Source organism: Ptychodera flava, chromosome 14 (genome assembly GCF_041260155.1).
Source record: "Ptychodera flava strain L36383 chromosome 14, AS_Pfla_20210202, whole genome shotgun sequence".
NCBI classification, from domain to species: domain Eukaryota; kingdom Metazoa; phylum Hemichordata; class Enteropneusta; family Ptychoderidae; genus Ptychodera; species Ptychodera flava.
In genome coordinates this window covers 33734618-33755737 of record NC_091941.1, presented here as the reverse complement: position 1 = coordinate 33755737, position 21120 = coordinate 33734618, and the positions used below count along the sequence as shown (strand labels likewise).

General features: G+C 37.5%; 1 protein-coding gene and 1 long non-coding RNA gene across 2 annotated transcripts; both read left to right on the top strand.

Moving 5' to 3' along the window:
- Positions 1–218: 218 nt before the first annotated feature.
- Positions 219–2333, top strand: LOC139148829 (sodium-coupled monocarboxylate transporter 1-like). The gene is made up of 4 exons (XM_070720260.1): positions 219–263; positions 870–940; positions 1126–1214; positions 2168–2333. Exons 1-4 carry the CDS (start codon positions 236–238, stop codon positions 2331–2333), a joined length of 354 nt encoding a protein of 117 aa, XP_070576361.1. The 5' UTR covers positions 219–235.
- A 627-nt stretch (positions 2334–2960) lies between these two features.
- Positions 2961–4048, top strand: LOC139150699 (uncharacterized). The gene is made up of 3 exons (XR_011556264.1): positions 2961–3090; positions 3419–3524; positions 3922–4048. It is a non-coding gene; the product is annotated as an uncharacterized lncRNA (long non-coding RNA).
- Positions 4049–21120: the final 17072 nt, after the last annotated feature.

The window sequence follows — 21120 nt, the reverse complement described above, 5'->3', positions numbered from 1 at the left end:
ACACTCAAGATTATAAAACATGCAAAATATACTCTGAACACAATTTAATGAAAGACAAGAAGAGCACGTTAGCTTGGTTTTGTGAGCGAAAAAAACATGAAGTCCAACCAGTTCAAGTCTTATGATTCATCAATGTCAAGACATAAAAAAAACATTTGCTTACTATTTATCGTAGTCTAATGTAACGAAATGTAATTTTCAAATCCATTTTACAGATGACTTCACACCCCTTCAGATGGCCATGAATGTCACATCGCCAACAGGTAATACATGAAACGATCTAACTCCTATCACCGAGGAAACGCAGCCAATACGTATTCCATTTTTTGATCTTCGATTTTCAATCCTGCATTTCATATTCACTGTATGTCTCCAACATACTCTTGAGTGTAAATGAGCCCGTCTTGAAACAGAGGCCATTTCGAGTGATGTATTGCATATAATGTATGCGCACACATTGGTGGCTACTCCATCTACCATATAATTTTGGTGAACGTTATACCATTTTGGATCTGACGACTGAGATCGCTGTCTGCAGGGACTAGGAAAGGTCGTTTGCAAGTTTTCAGCTGGAACTTCCCCCTTCTATACGACCTATAGTGAATGTCTGACCATTTTAATCTGACAGCCTTTTGAGAGAAGCGAGACAACCAACGTGCCAAAGGAGTTTGGAAAAAGTCTGCAAACAATTGTTGCACACGTTGAAGTTCTTGAATGGCGACACCTCGTCCAAGACCGTCACCAGGTCATGTTAATTCCGTGATTTAGACTTATGATATTGTTAAGTTTACTTCGTTTAAGCCGATCAAGTTGTATGCTGCGTGAATAAAATGTTATAACTGTTGCTCTTTTCTGTCTTACAACACAAGATTTGCCGAATTTCCCTTTAAATGGAGATAGTGATGCCAACTATGAACCAAACTTCAATACTGCTGACCAGGTAAATTTGCTGTTGTTGTGTTCCTTTAGCTTTCCTGAGCTCGCAATTTAATAACGCCCATGTTTTTATTTTCACTACATTTGGATATTCGTCTGCACATGGGCCAATTTAATTCTCTTCACATGTAAAAAGAACAAAGCACAATTATGAAATGACAGTGTGTAACGGGATTTTCATGTCAACAGATTTTGGTATATTTTGTGAGTTCACAACTTGGACAGATATCAGGAATACAGGGTCTCTTTGTGGCTGCCCTATTTGCTGGAGCCCTGAGGTGAGACTTGCCACTAGAACAACCCTTATATACTTCTTCTATTACCATCACCACCACCTCCAACAACTGCAACAACAACAACGACGACGACACAACAACATTGACCGGTTCCAGGCTTTCCCAAGTAGACCCTATATGGAGGGCATTCTGCGGCTGCATTCTGCGTGACACTGTTGAACAGTTTCGAGGGACCCAGTTGACGACTGTCAGAGTATCTTTTGTGCTCTGCAGTGTAGTTTACAGGCTATCCAGAAGCGCTCTCAAGATAGAGTTCCATACATACTTACGGAAGGAAAATTGATTTTGTGTCAACAGTCAGCAAATTTGACGCCCCGTCCGGCGATACGCTGCGCCAATGTCACCATTACTGGTGTTTGCTTTATAAACTTACAATATAGCACATTAAGCGTTCATCAAAAATAATTCCGATGCTGTGCACAATGAAACCATATACGGAAGGGGACGTAGCATCATTTCCTCTGATAATTGACAATTACTTTTATGTTTTAGTAGCACCAGCTCATTTAATTAATATTTTGGCTTGGACTGGTGTTTGTTTATGGAAGGTTTTACAGGGGATTAAAATACGTGACCTGCATTGAATATTGCGTGTTAATCCCTTAAATAATTTAGAACAGTTTCATTTCAGTTTTTTTTCAAAATGTAAATGAATATCAATGCATATGTTTTAGTAGTATCGCAATGTGATCAGGAACGTGTTATATATTACTCATTACATATTGTGTGTCACACCAAGATTTCTCTGAAGGCTGTAAATGTAAACAACACCCCTGAAACAGATTTCTGTGAAAATAAAATTATTGTACTAACAAAGAGTACCAAATGGGTAACTATGATGGTAACCTTTTCAGGGATATCGTCTTTGTCATCACATGACAATGCAAAAAATTTTAACAGATGAGTAATCTGATTGCTTTTTGTGTCACGTACAGTTCAGTGTCTTCTTCCTTAAACGCGCTGACTGCTGTCACTCTAGAAGACTTCATCAAACCGTTTCGTAAGTGGAAGGCACAAAGGTCAGGTCAGATGATCTACACTAACGATAGACGTGACACGGCCGTTTCGAAGGTTTTGAGTAAGTTAAAGTGTAAATTATGAGCATTGAGTAAGATAAATCTCACGTAACTGAACGCTACATCGAAAATTACACAAAATAAAAGGCAACTTATGCCTAGAACGTTGCAATTGTCTTCAATGTACTCATGTTGCCTATAAATACTAGTAACGCAAATTAAACCTTACAAACACAAATCGATTAACCTTTCAGTATTTGAGTTAAGACATATAGGAAAATAACCTCTAGTGAGTTGATGTCGCCAAAAGGTCATTTCTAGGAGTCTACTTATTGCACACGAGCGTGGCTAACTGAGAGAAGATATTTTCGGAAATTGAGAAAGCTCTCGAAAGAACAGACCTACATGTGAGATTTCATGAAAAAATTTAGAATTGTGATTTGGAATAAGAGTATCCTTTGGTAAATGGCCTTGTACTAGAGCGATTACAATTAATCTTTGCATAAAAAAAAATCAACAACAATATCAACAACAATAACACAAAACTAAAAAAGCAAAATCATATGGTAGGTGACTGATGTCGACGATGGAGGATGATTTTGTACTTGATGAGTTCATATTAAAAACGGCGGAACAATATCATGAATCCAATTTTAACTTAATTCTTATTTACTTACTCCACATGCAGCTTGTATTTACGGATTGATCGGGATTGGTTTGGCGTTTGTTTCATCTCGTCTTACCAGCCTACTGGTCCTTGGAATAACAATTTTGGGAGTTCCAGGCGGTCCGATCGTTGCAGCGTTTAGCCTCGGAATGCTCTACACGAGGGCTAACGGAATGTAAGTGATATTGTTAACCTTTATCTAAAAATTGTACATACCATGCTGTCAAAATGCCATCGTAATTTTCGCAGAAATTACAATGTATTTCAATAATGCATCCATGAATATTGTGAAACATGTTATCAGTTACTTGCTAACAGTTACACAGTTAGATTAAGAAAACAGCCGTACTGTGACGTGATCAGATTTATAATTTACCCTGTTCATTTCAATGTCGAAAGTATTGTGTGGTAACACCCATTAAAAGGTAATTGTCGGTTTACACAAATAAAATGAACTGTATTAAACTCCCAATACATCTTACTTTACCCTACGTATGCGACAGTGGAACACTTATTGGAACCATTCTTGGGTTCGCCTTTGGACTCTGGATTTCTCTTGGCGCATTTGTCAACCAAGGATCCTCGGAAGAAGTGGCCGCCATATACAGGGTAAGACAAAAAACCAAGATTTTTTTTTCTAGTCAGCGCGCTCATCATTTTAGGAGCTGAGGGTTAAGTTAGAATATCCAAGGTTTATTTGCTTAGTTTAAATGTTCCAAAGACTCCTTAGTTTTCAAACATTCTTGTTGATATCCTCAATGCTGAAATTTTGCAAAGGAGATATCAAATCGGTAAACTCATTACTGTTGGCAAGATGCGTACGATAAGTCAGTCCGCAGTCACATTCATTAAAATGTTACTTGTAGAGAGTAATTAAGTACACAAAAGACAAATAGTCAAGGTTATCATGTGAGTGCAAATACGTAAATACAATGTACATGTATATTACACTCTACAGATATTCCTAATCAAGGTTTCTGATATAAAATAATGTTTTTCTTTCTAGCTATCTTTCATGATGTATGCTGCCTACGCCTTTTCCGTCACTGCAGTAACAGGTGTTATAGTCAGTGAAATCATCAATGTATGTTTTCAGAAAGGAAATATCAAGTCCGTTGACAAATTGCTGCTCGCAAGATGCGTGCGTGCGTGCGTACGTTCAGTTCAATCAGAGTTTGATTTCCAGGTCACCTTCGTAGATGATGTGCAGATAATTGGATACACTTGGATTCTTTAAATTTATGAGATCATCAAGAGATCTCTGAATGTCATTAAAACACTTTGAAATCCTTTTACATCCCGATTTGTGAAGAGACTGCAGGAACTATGCTTTATACGATTACAGGGGTAGTCTTCAGACGTGGTATAGGAACGCCCATAGTTTGCTTGCATATAATAGTTTTTGCATATTAAAGAAATACGTGATTATTATTAGTATTATTCATTATTATTGATTTTGAATAATGGTAAGGTCTTGACATTTACGTCAATTAATGTGAATTATGTTCAAAGTTTTAAATAACCCACTTGATGTTAAAGATAATCAAGTTCAATTTAGAATGTGCATTAAATTACTGATTTTTGTAAAATAAGTTGCCATGTCACTGACTCTGCATCGTATTCACGATTGCATTTTGATTTTACAGAAATCAGTTATCTCATGCACATTCTGACTTAAAGTTGAATACCTCCACCTATCCAACATGAACACATGGTCGCGATTACTGGTCCAGTGTAAATGAATTGACAGGTCAAGGTGCCTAGATGCCCAGAGTCCTGACCGTCTGAACCTGATACCGTTTGGATAGTACATACCATGCTCCGAATGAAACAAGCAGACAACAAAGCTGGCTGTGGTATGCAAACGATTAATCGACGGACGGACACGTTTTTAATATACCAGTGGGCGGGGAAAGAGTGGTTGGGCCATAGGAGCAGTTTACATGCCTACCCCTAGGGGCGGGGACGGGGTAGGGGTGACTTGGTCTCAGCACAGGTTTATTGTTGCTCTTGTTTACGTTATTTTAATACGTTTGTCTATGATATGTATTGCCAAAAAAAGATTTATACTATCAACCTGTTGGTGTCTTGGTCTCTTGTAAGCCCTGGTTTTGCAAAGATTTGTTTTCCTCCTTCACTGTGCCATGTATTTATCCTTTGACAATCTTATGCGAAGTTTTATCACTGTGTTACATCTATTGACAGTCAACTGTTACCCTTGGCAGTGCGTTCGTTGTTGACTTTGTCAAAGTTAAACCTGAGACAATCTTCTGACAGCGTCCACAGATTAGTAACTTACACTTTGTTGCTTTGGCGCATTAGGCAATCAAACGCACCACATGATAGACGCAACACAGTGATAAAAGCTCGAATAGATTGTCAAAGGACAAATATATGGCACACTGAAGGAGGAAAAGAAATCTTTGCAAAACAAACAATGGTGGGATGACATCTCGCGAGATCTATCGTGGTTACAAACTTTCGGCAAATCAGCGTTCGATACGCTGCGTCAGAAATTCCAAAGAATTTGACCAATCGCCTTTCGTCGCTCTGAAAAGTTCCATTAATCGTCGTCACGTCAATGTAGAACATAAACAATTTCAGCACAGAGATATTGTCACTGGCTGTGTAATATTCAGCGTCTTCCTAAACTTATTTCAACACGTTTTATACGACTTTTTTAGTCTGAAGCAAAGGTTTAAGGCAGAAAGCGACTTCGTAGCGTCGCACGCAATTGCAGATGGGCCGCCGGGAATATTTTCGGCGTATGTTTGTGTTTGTCAACGACTCCATGTGAGGACCCTCGTGAAGCACGAAAGGTAACAAGTATTATTTCTGTCTTGTAAAATCCGTTTTATATCTTCGACATTGTAATATTGTGGACAAAGTATTTAATGACAGATATGTGCCCATATTAATACATCCATGAAGATCGATCGTATAATTTTTTATTTGTTTCTGCCTCAATAGTCTAATACCTTGATCGTATACTGTAAAGAAGGCATCGGGCAAACCAAAATTTGGCACTGGCACCAGTTCTTTGAATACTTCGACACGGTCTAAGAAACGTAAGTGAAGAAAAAGTACTATCCGATCAGTTTTAACGCAGCTTTTGAAGTTTCCGTACTTTTACAACGATTTGCGTATGTTGTAAAGGACTATCCCTATTATTTTAGGTAACTGTTTAAAACATTTAATGAATAAACGTTTCCGGCATAACTATTTACTGAGTGGACGAACTTATAAGCATACCATTTTTCTGCGAATCGAGGAATTTGTAGATATAATATTTTTCATACGAATTGACTCACATTCCTTCTCTTATTCTATCCAAAATAGATCCTTCGTCCTTGAAACGTCACAGTCCTTGAAACGTCACAGTTAAAACCCGGATGATAACTTATTTGCAGTTACAGTATTGGACAATGTATCACTGGAACGTGAAACAGCAATTCTAAGGTAAAGACCTGGGGTAAAGAGTCCATATATCGGAAGTTGCCACAGCCTCGTCGTATAGCGGGATTATTATGTTATGACGAAACAATCATCATATCATGTTGAATAATATTTCAGTATCGTTTCATATGAAATTTCTTATTCAGTAACTTTGTGTCATAGTCTCACGAATGAGTAAATTTTCTTCAAATTATACAGATGAAAGACTAGAAACTACAGAAACAAATTTAGGAAAAGATGACTTGCCAACTGATATCAGTGGGTATTAAGCTGTAAATGTGCATCCCAATTTATATAATAGGAAATGTTCAGGCCATGACAATATTCCATCTTTACACGGAGTAACACGCGTCGACGACGGCAAATATGGACTGGTCTTCGACATTTCTTACGGAGATGATATGGACACCTTGAGTTCAAGTAGTGAAATGGTGAGATCAATACTGTACTGAATATTGTCATTCTTATCCTTCTTGAACAACATCTTCGTAGAGACATTCTCCAACTTTATCCCATCCAAAGCGACAAAAATCGTGACTAGACTTGAAGTGGTATCAACAGCCGTCGTAGGGTCTATTAACGCTTTTTGTAATGTTACAATCTATTTATACATTTTAGGTCAAGTTCTCATTCCGGAAGAGGATTTATTAGCTCTTCAACTGTGTGGTGCTTACCTTATCTGCACCAGAATGGAATTATTCACCAGGCCATATGTCCAAGCAATATTACTGGGTCCAAGTAAGTAAACTTTGATTTTGTTTTCAAGAAAATAGAGAACTTATATATAACAACTTAGCCGGCTATTGAACCACTCTTTTTTGGGAGTGGAGATTTAGCCGAGCGGTTCTGTCTGTGGCCTCTCAGCTAGGCGACTGATGCCGTATGTTGTGGGTTCGAATCCGATTGAAAACTAGCCGTATATTATATCAATATATTTGTGCCCAACCCAGATCAGAGCCTCTCTATTCTTCGATATTATTTTAGTTTTGCGTGTAATGAATAGACTGTATGAAAGAACACAGCTTTTCTATCGAATAAAGATGTCCATCATATGTACAACGTTTTGAATCTTGAACTCGACTTTACTTTTTTCAGATTAACAAGAATACCCTAAGAGTCACGCTGATTGGTTTCAGAAATGCCTTCCACATCGGTGACGAAGCAAAACCTCGCGGACATGGAGTTCACCATTGTATGGCCCCCGAGGCTGTCCTGGATAACGGCAGAGCATCCTTAAAAGCGGACGTCTGGAGCCTCGTTATGGTTCCCTGTCTTCTGTTTACCGGTCTGCAACCATATCATGAGTACCAACCAGCAAATATCGCCAAATTCCAAGAAATGCACGCAACCAAAACCGACCAAGGTACGCTCATACAAGATCAGTCAAAGTAGAAACGAAACATTACATCGGACAGGGAAAGGGCCAAAGGCGATGGAACAAGTTGTAACTTAGATAAACTTGGCTGTTTGCCCGACACAAGGACTAAGCACATACACTAACGAACTCTTTGGCACATTTGCAATGTTGCTAACGAATGTCTCATACTCGTCATATATCGACGACGATTATAATGATAAATATTATTCTGTTTGCGCAATGCACTTTTGTAAATGGCATAGCTATCTCCTGTAAGTTATTTGTCTTACTGTGTGTGTCGTATGCCAAAATAATTTTTCATGCAGCGGGAGGCAATCTGAACCCAAATTAATGCCATATTAGATAAATAATTCCACACGTCGTCATTAAACGGTTCCAGAAATGATGAAATTTGTTAAGGAAAAATAACCATGGTTTGCCGCCAGCTAATTGTCCTATGTCAAAGTGTAAATTATTTTCAATTGAAAGCAAGTCAATATCGCTGATTTTATGAAGAAATTGTTAGGTATAGGGTTTTAAGACCTCTGAAGAGTACTCGACTTTCTCCTTGAGGATGAATTTTGTCTTTCTCGATTTTCTTTGTTTTCATTTTCTTTCCGCTACCCTATATCCTGAGCGATGTGGAAGCTAAATGTCCGCTATATTTCCCCTCTCGTCGCAAACTCTATCGACATTTTGATTGTTATTCTCGGCTTTGCATCAATGTGAAAACTTCTAACTATCGTTCCGTCATGAAGCACTTCATTCATTGACATTTCTTTAGCACCCTCGTCAGTCCTTCACCGGAGAGCAAAAAACCAGCCATCCTGCCGACTAGCGGTGTTTAAATAAATTATCTAAATATGCCATTCTAATAAATTGCGAACAAAATTCAAATTTGGAAGGGAAACCGGTCCCTCCCATGATTTCAAAGTTACCTACATAATACAAGTTTCAAGAGAATTCCGACAAGAAATTTCAAAAATACCAATTTAGGACGAGAACACTCCATGTGTAAAAATACGGGAGTACATAATAACACTATAGTGCATCGATGAAGAGGAAACAGGAACTCGGTAGTATAAGTGTGTCATCACCGCTAACTTTGTTATAATGAAACACGGTATACTGATCGACTAGACATGAACTTCAAATCATTCATATGAGTTTCGAGTGAGAACAAAACCCTTTATTGCAATAAAATTTGTAGTTTCAAGACTGCTTGTTTAGTTTTCAAACTTACAGAATCGTCTTCCTTGCCTATTTGCTACGATTACCAAATCTACCGTAATTTATACCCCAACCCTAACCGATTCTTCGCATCTTGAAAACAATTGGTAAATTTACAGTTTGTATCCTTTCTCTTACGATGAAGGTGAGCGACAACAATTTAAAATCCCCCTCGCATAACCCGTTCTTGAGCTGTGTTAGATAACACTTAAAACTTCTCCATATCGTACAGGGATTCAAGATGCTAATTCCTACTTTCACATTCCGTCTTTCCATTTTGACCACTGTCAAAATAAATAAGTCAGATTATGCTGACTGATGAGACTAATGTACTCTTTTGTATGAGGCAGAGTATGTAGACTTGATGGGCAAAGTTGACATTTGATTCGTTTATTGTCGTGATCAGAGCGACATTGAGTCTAAGGACTATAGTACTGTGGCGAATTACAAACGACTTGGTCACAAGCATCAAGTGACATTTCGAGAAATCATGTGAGATCCAATGAGGTGCGTCAAAACATATGACTTTAAAGTTGGTTTGACAATTAAACTGGATTGGAACTATTTTGGGATAATTGGATGGTGAAGTAATGTTGATTTAATCAACAAATGTGATCTCATCTGCTTTTCTTTTTACATTACACACTTGTTTTTATAAGTAATTTGTATTATTGCAACATTAAACTATCTGGCACCTAAATTTTTTCAGAAATTTAAAGATTTTGAAAATCCAATTATCCCAAATTAGTTCCAATCGTGTTATTAATAACATTAACACCTGATTACTCATAGATATTATCGATTAATCTGTATTTATCATAAAGTACACATTCATGACTAAATTGGTGTATTAACAACAACATTGCCCACGGCAAATGAACAAAATCCGTGAAAAAGAATAAAGCATTACAGTGACACGTATGTAGATAATAATGTTCCATTTTATAGAGAAATAATCCTAAACTAACACTCCTATCGCAATCCATTTCACCGAAAATCAACACACCATTCACGACGTTTCAATGACGGGGATTGTAAAAGTAAATAAACATGATGACACGCTCCGCAATAAAAAAGACTCCATCTGGATTTCTAAACTAGGTACATTGTCACCAAACTGACTCAACATTCTAAGCTAATTGTGCTCGACAAATAATCTAAATAACAATTGCTCAGCGCCCTCATACAGGCACTATAAATAACCATTAGCGCCAAATTTAAATTGCCACTTTCCATCTGCGCCACACATAAACGGTAACGATTGTCATACTCTATATAATTTGTAACTTTATATCTTTTGTCCTCGAGGTTATCGTTCGCCCAGTTAAAGCGATGAAATTCGTTTCTTCGCTTCCATAAAGTTTGTATGTGCGATGTGTGATAGTGAGCATGCGTGCGTGAGTGCTTCACGAACTCTACAACGTGTGGAGCGGTCTCAGTCAGAAAAATGCAACAACTTAGCCGGCTATTGAACCACTCTTTTTTGGGAGTGATTTAGCCGAGCCGTTCTCTCTGTGGCCTCTCCGCTAGGCGACTGATGCCGTATGTTGTGGGTTCGAACACGATTGAAAACTAGCCGTATTTGTAGTTTACTCAGCCTATAAAATACGTTCAGCATTTAATGAAGATCAACCCTAGCCTTACGTTGTTGTTTTTTTTGTCTGTATTTTCCTTCTGGAGACATCTTCGACCAGATAAAGTCCTACTTTTAGGACGTAACTATATGTCAAAATTTACCAATAGAATGATCAGAAAATATACGAGTAGATCAGTAGACGTTTGCAAATTTATTCATCCACTATTACCAAACCACGATACGAACAACACTGCCACTGGGTTCTATCTGTACAACTCAAGCTTACTTTTATATATATATATATATATATATATATATATATATATATATATATATATATATATATATATATATATATATATATATATATATATATATATATATATATATATATATATATATATATATATATATATATATGTATGTATTTATGTGTCTGTGTGTCTGTGTGTCTGTTAGATTGCTATCATCCTGGTTGTCTCAGAAATATAACAACGTTCTCACAATCTTCTACTTAATACATTTCCATGATGGAAATCATCAATCTTGTTGTTTCACAGTGGCATGTCTTGGCGATGTCAACAATATTAGTGAACGATCCCATGCCGTATGGTGTCATGGACTACATACATGTAGCTTTCGTCCGTATTCTTACAATTTCGACGATAACCGGTATATAGATATATAGATATATATATATATGTATGTATTTATGTGTCTGTGTGTCTGTGTGTCTGTTAGATTGCTATCATCCTGGTTGTCTCAGAAATATAACAACGTTCTCACAATCTTCTACCTAATACATTTCCATGATGGAAATCATCAATCTTGTTGTTTCACAGTGGCATGTCTTGGCGATGTCAACGCTATTAGTGAACGATCCCATGCCGTATGGTGTCATGGACTACATACAATGTAGCTTTCGTCCGTATTCTTACAATTTCGACGATAACCGGTATATATCATGGTTTTGCGAAGGGCGGTCAACACTCCACTTCAAGGTAGGCCCATATATAACATTAAACACAAATAGAAATTTGACAACTTTATCTCCCTTGATTTGGAAGTCTCACAAACTGACCTTCTCTTCCTTTGACTTGTTTATCTACATCTTCATCTCATCGGCCAAACACAGCAACGCCCCTTTAGATGTTGTTAAACGGACACAGTAGATGATAAGACTGCGATTTATAACCAATTCAAAAGTTCTGAACAATAAATACATCAAAAGTTACAGCCTACGCCTTACGCTTATCGATAAAGTCACATGTTGTTGCAAATTTCACATAACACATCATGATGGTGGACAGGCGTGTCAGATTGTCAATTAAGGTAGTATGCGCCTCGAAAGTGAAAGACTGGAACTTTTGCCTAAACTTTCCTCGAAGAATATTTCAACAATTATCTTTCAAAATCAAGAATAAAAATCGGGTCCACCGTGCAAATTTTGCTCCCCGAGAAACAAATTACTTAAGTTTTACCGATATTTATGATCCAAATGGCCGCCATCCCTGTATTAACTCTATGGATAAAAATATAATTTTTGGTTTTCGAAAAACTAAGACGGTGCAAAGTATTGTTACACCAAGAGCTTTAAAATGAATCACAATAAGTGGTTGATCAGGAAAGATTTGTAAAAGTTATAGAGTTTCGTTTTGAAGAAGAAGAAGAAGAAGAAAAAGAAGATGAAGAAGACGAAGAAGTGCGAAAGTGTCTACACACAGTCCCGCCTGAGTGGCTGTACTCGTTTGAAGAAAGTGTTACGTACTTGTGCATATGTTGAAACGTAGGCTTACGAGTCGACATTAACTGAACAGTAAAAGTGTAAAAGGCTTTTGTAACTTGGGCCATGGCAGTCCATAATCTGCTACCCTGCAGGGACTTACATCCAACATCTTAAAGACGCCCATTGGTTATAATACCGGATTACATGAAAGGACGCTCATTATGCAAAGAGACACCTTGCGAGTAACTTGAACTGAGAGCTCCACAGATTGCGGTTTTTTGCGTGTTTTTTATAAAAATTTATGAAATGGGAATGCTCTACAGCAGGGTAAATACCTGATCAATACATAACGACTCCATATTTTTTAAACGATAAGTTTTCAGGACAATTTTAGTGAGTAATCGTGCGTGGCCAGTGAGAACGTCGACCCAGGGGACGCCGATTTGGATTTGAATACCACTGTCAATCAAACCTTGTGCAAAGTAAGACACGAGTCAGCTTGATGTGTACCTAATGTAGATTAGCATTCGTCTTATCTGCTAATGGTGACTAAAATAAATAAAATATGTGTCAAGATTTCCAGTGTCGAAAGATGTGCGCAATAGTTTCTTCACAGTTCTCCAACTTTTGTACCTACCCGCCGCATTTCTGGCGATAAAAAAACGTGATCAGACTACATTCAAGTCGATTACATCTTAGTAACCGTGAACACGGTCCCTCCACAAAACGTTCCGTGAAGAAGAAAATGTATTATCGGGTTCTCTCTTACTGGAAAGTTTGATGGCCCTGAAAAGGGCCATTTGGTTTTTGGTTTTGTGGCTTCTACCTTACACCAACGATGGCAAATGTGTATGGTACGCCGGGCAAATTTGGATTCAACGATCGGACAACAAAAGTCACGCAAAATGGCATATCAATTTTTTTCTTCTTTTGATGGTTACGTCATTGGCCTGCATCAGATGCTGTTTTAGGGCCAAAAATCGCTCATCACGCCAAGCATGTGTCCGGTCAAGGATATCCCAAAACTTCCGACAGAGTCGGAGTCAGATATAGACGCGTTGTCGTTGCCAAACTAATGATGCTAAACTCAGAATGACAAATCAAGAAATGTCTGAAATGTTCAATACCCTGGCACAGAGGTGTGAAGCGGTACGGTATCCGTGTATAGTTTCCCATGGAGTGTCGTTTGTACTCCATGAGTCTACTAATAAACAAACAAATGTTTATTTGACTGTGGAGCTAAAAAGTATGATTTGACTTCCTCTGTTTCGTTCCGCTGTCACTTCGAGCGTACGTATCCACGTGAGCAAGTGCCATCTTATCGATAATCGACGCGATGCAGTTCCGCTGAATATCGATCAAAGTTCATTCCGTCTGAGAAATTTACGAGATTTCCTGTCCGAGTTTTCGAAATGCATCTGATTTTTGTACTTTTTTTGTTCCAATGCAAACGAAGTCTCGCAACACAAATTGGCAAATAATGTAATACACGATGATCTGGACTTGTTTTCTGACTTCCGACCGCCATCTTGGCCTCATAAAAGTTTTACGTTGGCTGGTTGAGTATGTCGGGATCACGGTTCAATCTTCAGAAAATACTCATTTTATATTATTTCTACACCGATGTTTCCAAATTTAATAAAACATTAGTTCTAAGAATTTGAGAGATTCGAACGATGCAGATCGTGCTTTTTTGCGTACCAGTATATTGACTTGTAATTTTGTGGATCGAGGCATAGACAGTAGAGGGGGAAGATGGTCGAGGACACTGTCCGCATCCGGCGCCAAGCGACACACTGCTGGAATCGGTGAAATCTGTAACTCGAACGCACCAAGTATGGTGAAAATACCTCATGCCAAAATGTACGCACTCCGACATGCTCATCGACGTTCAACGTGAATTTATGTTTGTAAATCTACCAATATAGCGGCGTTTGACGCAAAACAATGAAAACGATACTATGTTGACAGGGTGGAGTACCCACTAATGCGCGAACCTGGGATTGAGAACGGCGGCTTACATCCAACATCATAAGCTTACAGTCTCAATAGCAATGTCAATGTACCTTATCATTTGGCCGTTCCAACTTTGAACTGTTCAAAGGTGAAAGTTAGACTCTGTTCTCCTTAGACCAATTTCATGAAAACATTGCCACAGCAGAGCTCATGATGAGGGAGTCTACTTGTCAAGAGAAGTGTACGTAACAAGCACAAGTCACCGTGATATGGTTTGACCCTTTGTTCAGCATGCTTTCTGCGACTGATTTGTTACGTGTTATCAATTATGGCAGTTAGAGGAGAATTCGCCCTCGGTTTATCAAGGTCGTAGCCTCACCAAACTTAATTGGGAAGAACCTAGCTAAGCTAGGATTTGAGTAATTTGCATAAATTTAAATATTGACAGTGGATAATTCCAGGGGGCACTTACCCTCCCGTCTGAAGGCTGTGACCCTGTTCATGAGACGGTTGGTCACTATACGTGATCTTTGGTCCCTTTACCTCACAGAAAAGCATGAGTCAAAGGAAGAAGCTTGTTTTAAGTCATGCAATATTCGCATTCTAAAATGGTGTCGCTGTATGGTTTATTGTCATTTTCACCTTGAGAGTAGTCCAGAAATAAAGCAGGAGTACAACTGAGATTTTTACATCATTTGTCGATGATTCACGAATATCCATTCTGTGCAAAAAAAACGGTGACATATTTCAAGTGCAGACGTTGAGCACTGTACATGTACAAGTGTTGAGATATGAATCTCAAAGAGGGGTCGTTGGAAGTTTTGGAAGTATCTCAATATTGTTGCTGCATGGATGTTTGTTGGCTATCGTTATGTCATAAGGCTGAGTTAGCTTTTCAACTGTTTTGTACTGATATTTCATCTAATTTATTGCTATTTGTCAACCATACTAAACGATTTGAAGGGGCGTTGCTCGATACCTGTGTTTCGTAAAATGAATCAATGAGAATAAAAGTCAGTTAAATAAAGATTCGATAACCATAACCAGAGAAACAGAAGATAAATCTTGTCTCTACTAACTCTTCATTGAAACGTTCAAATTCCGCTTAAACGAGAATAGTTTGTAATTGACAATCACAACAAGCTTTCCATTGGCATTATATCATGTTCGTCCCTCTTTCGTCAGGGACAGATTGATGATCTGCAAGGCACCTCATAAACATAAACACCGCCTCAGAATGTATAGGTCACCTTCGACACAGTGACACTGTTTCACTGTTTGAATACAATGTTTTACATCCACGGGCGCCTATATCTGCTACACATAATCGTTAATAATTCACTCTGTACAGGAAAAAAGTAAGTATCTTCATTCTAAGTACAAGCTTTTTCATATTATTGTAGCTGTACGATTGTAATTCAAAAAATTCAAACGAGATGAGGCATGTATTGGTCGGCCGATGTGAAGACCAAGTTGCCTTGCTGTTCATCACAGAACACTATCCATTCCACATACATAGTATTTGAAATGACTTTGTTGAAGTAAATAACCACGGTTAAAGTCGTTCAGTAATACCCTAGAGAGCTTTTTCATAATAAATATTGATCATCAAGATGCAAATCTACCTTAAGGTCATGTGTTCAAGGACCTAAGGAAGGTACTGTCAGAGATTATCAATCTTTTAATCGGCCTGTCATTTATATGTAGATCACATCTGGATTGTAACAATACAATAGCCAATTGTAAGAACTGGCAGTTCAATACAAGAACATCGTTATTTGTAGCGCTGCTCCAAATTATATTTTACAGTTAATTTCACATAGCAATGTCGACTAGAAGGAACGACCCGGTGCCTTTTGGTGTTGTTGATTACATTCTGTTCAGTGGAATGCTGACAATATCTGCGATTACCGCTATCTACCATGGATTTGCAAAAGGAGGTCAACACTCCACATCAAGGTAAGTGACCCCAGTGGCACAATATTAATAGTTTCTCTATCGCTCATGGATCACTTTGAAAGTGTCCTGTCTAAAGTATGAATAAGTATTATGCCTTAAAGAGTTTGTTCACCAACCAAATAATGACAGAACAACAATATTACTTCTTCTAAAGTTTTAAACGACAGTTGTTGCAGTTCTCAGCGTTTATCGCCGTTTAGACTGCTGGGACGTATTACAGTTCACTCCAAGTTGCAAACATTACAAGTGACTTGCTGCAAAGAGGAGACCAGCTGCCACTATTGAAAACACCGACTCACATACACTACATAACAATCATGGTCTGTGCCTCATGAAATGTCCTGTATGTGCGCTTCATCCGTTGCCTTAAATCGTGCAATTTATTCGACATAGAGTTTTTACTAGTCCCGCTGTTCAGCGCAATAATTGGTTATTAGTAAATGTTGCAAGTTTAAGTAAACTTTGAAACGGCGCAGTGTTAAAATGGCGATTCAAGTCGGGCCAGTTTCTGTATTGAATATTACCTCGGCTTCCTTCCACATTTCCGCCGCTGCTCACAGGAAAGGTCTGTATTCGCCGTTCTATCAATAGCAGTTATTGACCAGCTTTATCGAGCAATCATGTTTAATGTATGTGTAATTTCTCTCATTTGAGTGAAGGAAAAATCTTTTTCATTCTACATAATCATTTACAGATACCTTTTGGCCGACAGAAAGATGCATTTCTTACCGGTTGCGATGTCGATTCTGGTATCATTTACATCGCCTTTGTCTTTAATGAGTACACCAGCTGAGATATTTGTATATGGAGCCGGTATTACTTCACAACTTATAGCAATGCTTTGGGCTTTACCAGTGTTGACCTTCATATTTGTTCCCGTGTTCCACGACCTGGCACTAACAAGTGCCTATAAGGTAATTTGGAATTTACGTCATATATGATACAATCTTAATATGCCTGGTGTAACTAGTTGTGGCATCAATAAACCAATGACCGTATGAAGGTGTTTGTACACGTCCGTCTGTCTGTATGTGACAATCTACCTAAATATCTACCTAGCCAGCTAGCTACCTTGCTACAGCTATCTATCTATCTATCTATCTATCTATCTATCTATCTATCTATCTATCTATCTATCTATCTATCTACCTACGTACTTGTCTGTCTGTCTGTCTGTCTGTCTGTGATCTAGTGAGAGGGGATTCTAAGAAAGTAGATTAGTTAGATCGTTTAAGAAGTTCTTTGGTAGTTACGGAGGTGTGATATCACGGAGATGTGATATCAAAATATATGGCACGCGTGTTTATCAACTGATGAGTGACAGTATTCCTGGCTTTAACTTAAAACAATAATTTGGTGACTTTTCCAGTTTACACTAAATGTGTCACTTTTGGGGCAGTCTGACTGCTGTGGCATGCTGGCAGCGTACACTTGCCCACTTCGGACACCAGGTACCTTTACTAAATAGTGGTTCAAGATGACCCTTTTGTTATTGTCATTATATATATTTATTTCTTAGCCCTGGCAAATGATTCATTTACCTTTAATGACAGTTTATTGGACCTGTTTTAATAACCTTTAATCCTGACGAGGTCTATAAATTCTTAAATTTTTCATATGAACCAGATTCTTGATTAAGGTCATTGGATATAAAGTAACACAAAACTGACAATTTTTTGCTACTTTTGTTTTCAGTACCTGGAATTACGTTTTAATTTTGCCCTCCGAAACACTGTCGCCTTGTTATTCATGTTCCAGTCACTCTTCTACATAGCAGCATGTCTGATTGGACCGGCATTGGCGATAGAAGCAGGTACCGTTCCTTAATCAATGTTTGCGTTGTCGATCGTCCTTTTTAACATAATGACCGTAGGACATTATGTTATTTTGATGGGGTTAGGTTGACTTGACCTCGGACAGTGAAAATTTTCCGTAAACGACAAAAAGTCAAATCTTGCTGAACAGACTGCGTTGATATTTGGTATTGGTATTAAGACCATGTTAAAGGTTCTAATTTGTTAAAATGGTGCCAAATAGATCAGCGGTTAGATAGATATGGGTTATTATTGGCCCCCTTTTTGTAACTAATTGATTTTAGGGGCCTTCCATAAATGTATTTTTGGAAGGAACCCTATCCTGCATTTTGGACTGTTTTATGAGGTTTTGAAAAGAAATGTGTGTTAGATGAATGCTAGAAACATGGAGGATGCACTAAATGGAAGTATCAGTGATTTCCACGCTCTTTTGGGCAACAAAAGCGATAAAAAACATATTTTATATTTTGGATTCTCACATTTGAGATGACCCTAGGCATTTGTCATATGACTTAGTCACATGACTAACTACTTGACCTCTTTATACGTGCATTGATTTGAAGACCATATCATTCTATGTACAACATATAGTGGCAGAGATTTGTAGTGTCGTTCAAACATGGTCTGTTAGCATCCAAATACGATTTGTCTGTGATTTCAGTTCACTTCTCACTGATAATGGTGATGCTTTGAAAGTGGACTTACCCATGCTATACAGGAACTTTTGTGTCCTGTGACTGTGATAACAGTCAACACAAGACTTCCCGAAGATTTTATTGATCTTGTGTCCCAACATTATCTCACATCTGCTCACTTTAATCAAGTAAACATTCTTGAGTCAATATACAGACTTTGACATTCACATTCCAGAGATTAAGTATCCAAGATGTCACATGTTACAGCCTTTACTCTTAGACAATGACGTTACAAGTTTTAGCTTAGTCATCAAGCTAGCATGAGCATCTGTCCCGATGTTCTTACGGGAAATCACAGGGAACAGAAAATTATTTAAGAAGTTTCTCTCCTTCAAATAGAAGATATTACTGAAACCTGTCATGGATTGATTGCTCTGAAATGATCTGAAACGCAGTTACTGTCCATTAGAAACAAAATCCATAGCAAGATTTATGTAAAGTTCATGAACTTACACAAGGTATTAGACAAAAAGATTTCTATGACTTTGCTGCCTCATTTGATCATCTTGGCAAAGGCATTCAAACCAAGAAAGATATCCAAACATTGCACACTTGGTAATTAAAACAATCAGTGTTCAAATATATTGTAGCAGGATCATGTAAATCATTGCTTTTTGCGTATTTCATGAATATTTGATATTAGCGATATATGTCTAGAACTACTCCAGCATATTTGATGAATCTTGGGACAAATCTTTAGCTCCTATAATAGTGTACAAAGATATTTAGCAGTATCATGATGTTAATTGATTGGTTATTTGTGTATTTGATGCATTGTCATATATAGTATGATGCATCAATAAATGCTGAAGCAAATTTGATGAAACTTAGTAAAGATGTTAATCTCAAAGTGTTGTAATAGCATGCAAAAACATGTCGCAGTGTCATGTCAATTAATTGCTGATTTGCATATATAATGAATTTTCTCAATTAGGCTGATATGTCAAGAAATATTTTGCAAAATTTCATGAAACTTGGTACAGATGTTGAGCTCATTATGCTTTAACAGTGAATAAAGACATTTCTCAGTGACGTGTTGGTAAATTTTCAATTTGCATATATAATGAACTTTCTTAATAGTGTGATATGTCCATAAATATTATACCAAATGCGATGAACTTGCTACAGATGTTGATCTCACAGTGCTGTAATAGAATGCTATTTAGCAGTATCGTTTAAATTAACTGCTTATTTGCATACCTAATGATTTATGGTGTTAGGTTGAAAGTCTCAAAGCATTCAATCAAATTTCATGGAAAGTGGTAGAGTTGCTAATCTGTCAGTGTTATAATAGGATACAAAAACGTTTAGCAGCATCCTGTGAATTAAGGTGAGGCTGCATATTGCAAACACAGTTTGTTTTCAAAGGAATATATCTCATTTTAGATGACAAGGAAACCCCCTCATACTATATATTTTCAAAAAGCAGAGAATCTAAAGTTTAGTATGGTAGCAATAGTTTACTCGAAGGATGAAGGGGATGTATATTTGGGGTATAAAAACAATTTTAGTATTAAAGATAAAAATTAATTTAAGTCAAAAACTTGACTCTATTTTTTGAAATGTAATATCTCACTTGAAAGAATAGAATATGTAGAAAAAAATGACTGTTTTATAGCATTTAAAGAACATAATGTGAACATTTCACAAATTTTGAGTTAAATTTTTTGGAAACATTGAAATTGCGAGAAAGGAGGAGCAGGAAAATTGGGTGATTTGCATACATTTAACACTTCTTTATCACGTAACTTATGACTGCTTTACAACCAACCAATATTTTAACCTTCACCTTGGGTCAACAAATTAATTAAAATTGAATGAATATTTGCAAAAAATGAGTTTGGGAGCAAAATACGCTGTGTTAGGAGCAGCGTCCCCTTAAATTGACTTATTAAAAGACCGTTTGGTAATAAGGGTGTCAGGCAAGATTGGCGTTACGTTTCCAACACCACGGTATTGACCTATTTCTGTGGTGGCCTTCTACCAAACGTTTAGCAGTAATTTCAGTTTATTCCTATCTTAGCTTCAATTCCTTAGCTGAGTGTATAATTTTGTTATCTTAATGACTTTCAACTTAGCTTTGCTACACTTATTCTAACCTCATTTTCTTACACTACTGTTATACCGTATAACCCCAATTATTTTCAAGAGATGCATACATGTCACTCAACAAACAATTTACAAATATGTATTTTGCTTTTTTCTTCATATACATATACATGTCCCTTCTCTCACAAAAGAGGGCTTAAAATGGCAATGTGGAAAATTGTCTTTCAGCTATATGTTGCACATTGACACCGTGGTCTGTCTATTTCACAGTGAGTGGGGTTGTTGATAAATGCCGATAATACTAGGCGGTCATTATGTCCAAGTGCCGCTGGCGCTATTTTTATATTTACGATCATTTGTATTTGTGTTACTTTCACGTTGACTGGG

Excerpts from the sequence above, each read along its gene's own strand:
- LOC139148829 (XM_070720260.1), top strand. The coding sequence starts at position 236 with ATGGCCATGAATGTCACATCGCCAACAG. Across the intron at positions 264-869 it reads GAATGTCACATCGCCAACAG|ATTTGCCGAATTTCCCTTTA; the intron begins GTAATACATGAA and ends TTACAACACAAG. Across the intron at positions 941-1,125 it reads ACTTCAATACTGCTGACCAG|ATTTTGGTATATTTTGTGAG; the intron begins GTAAATTTGCTG and ends TCATGTCAACAG.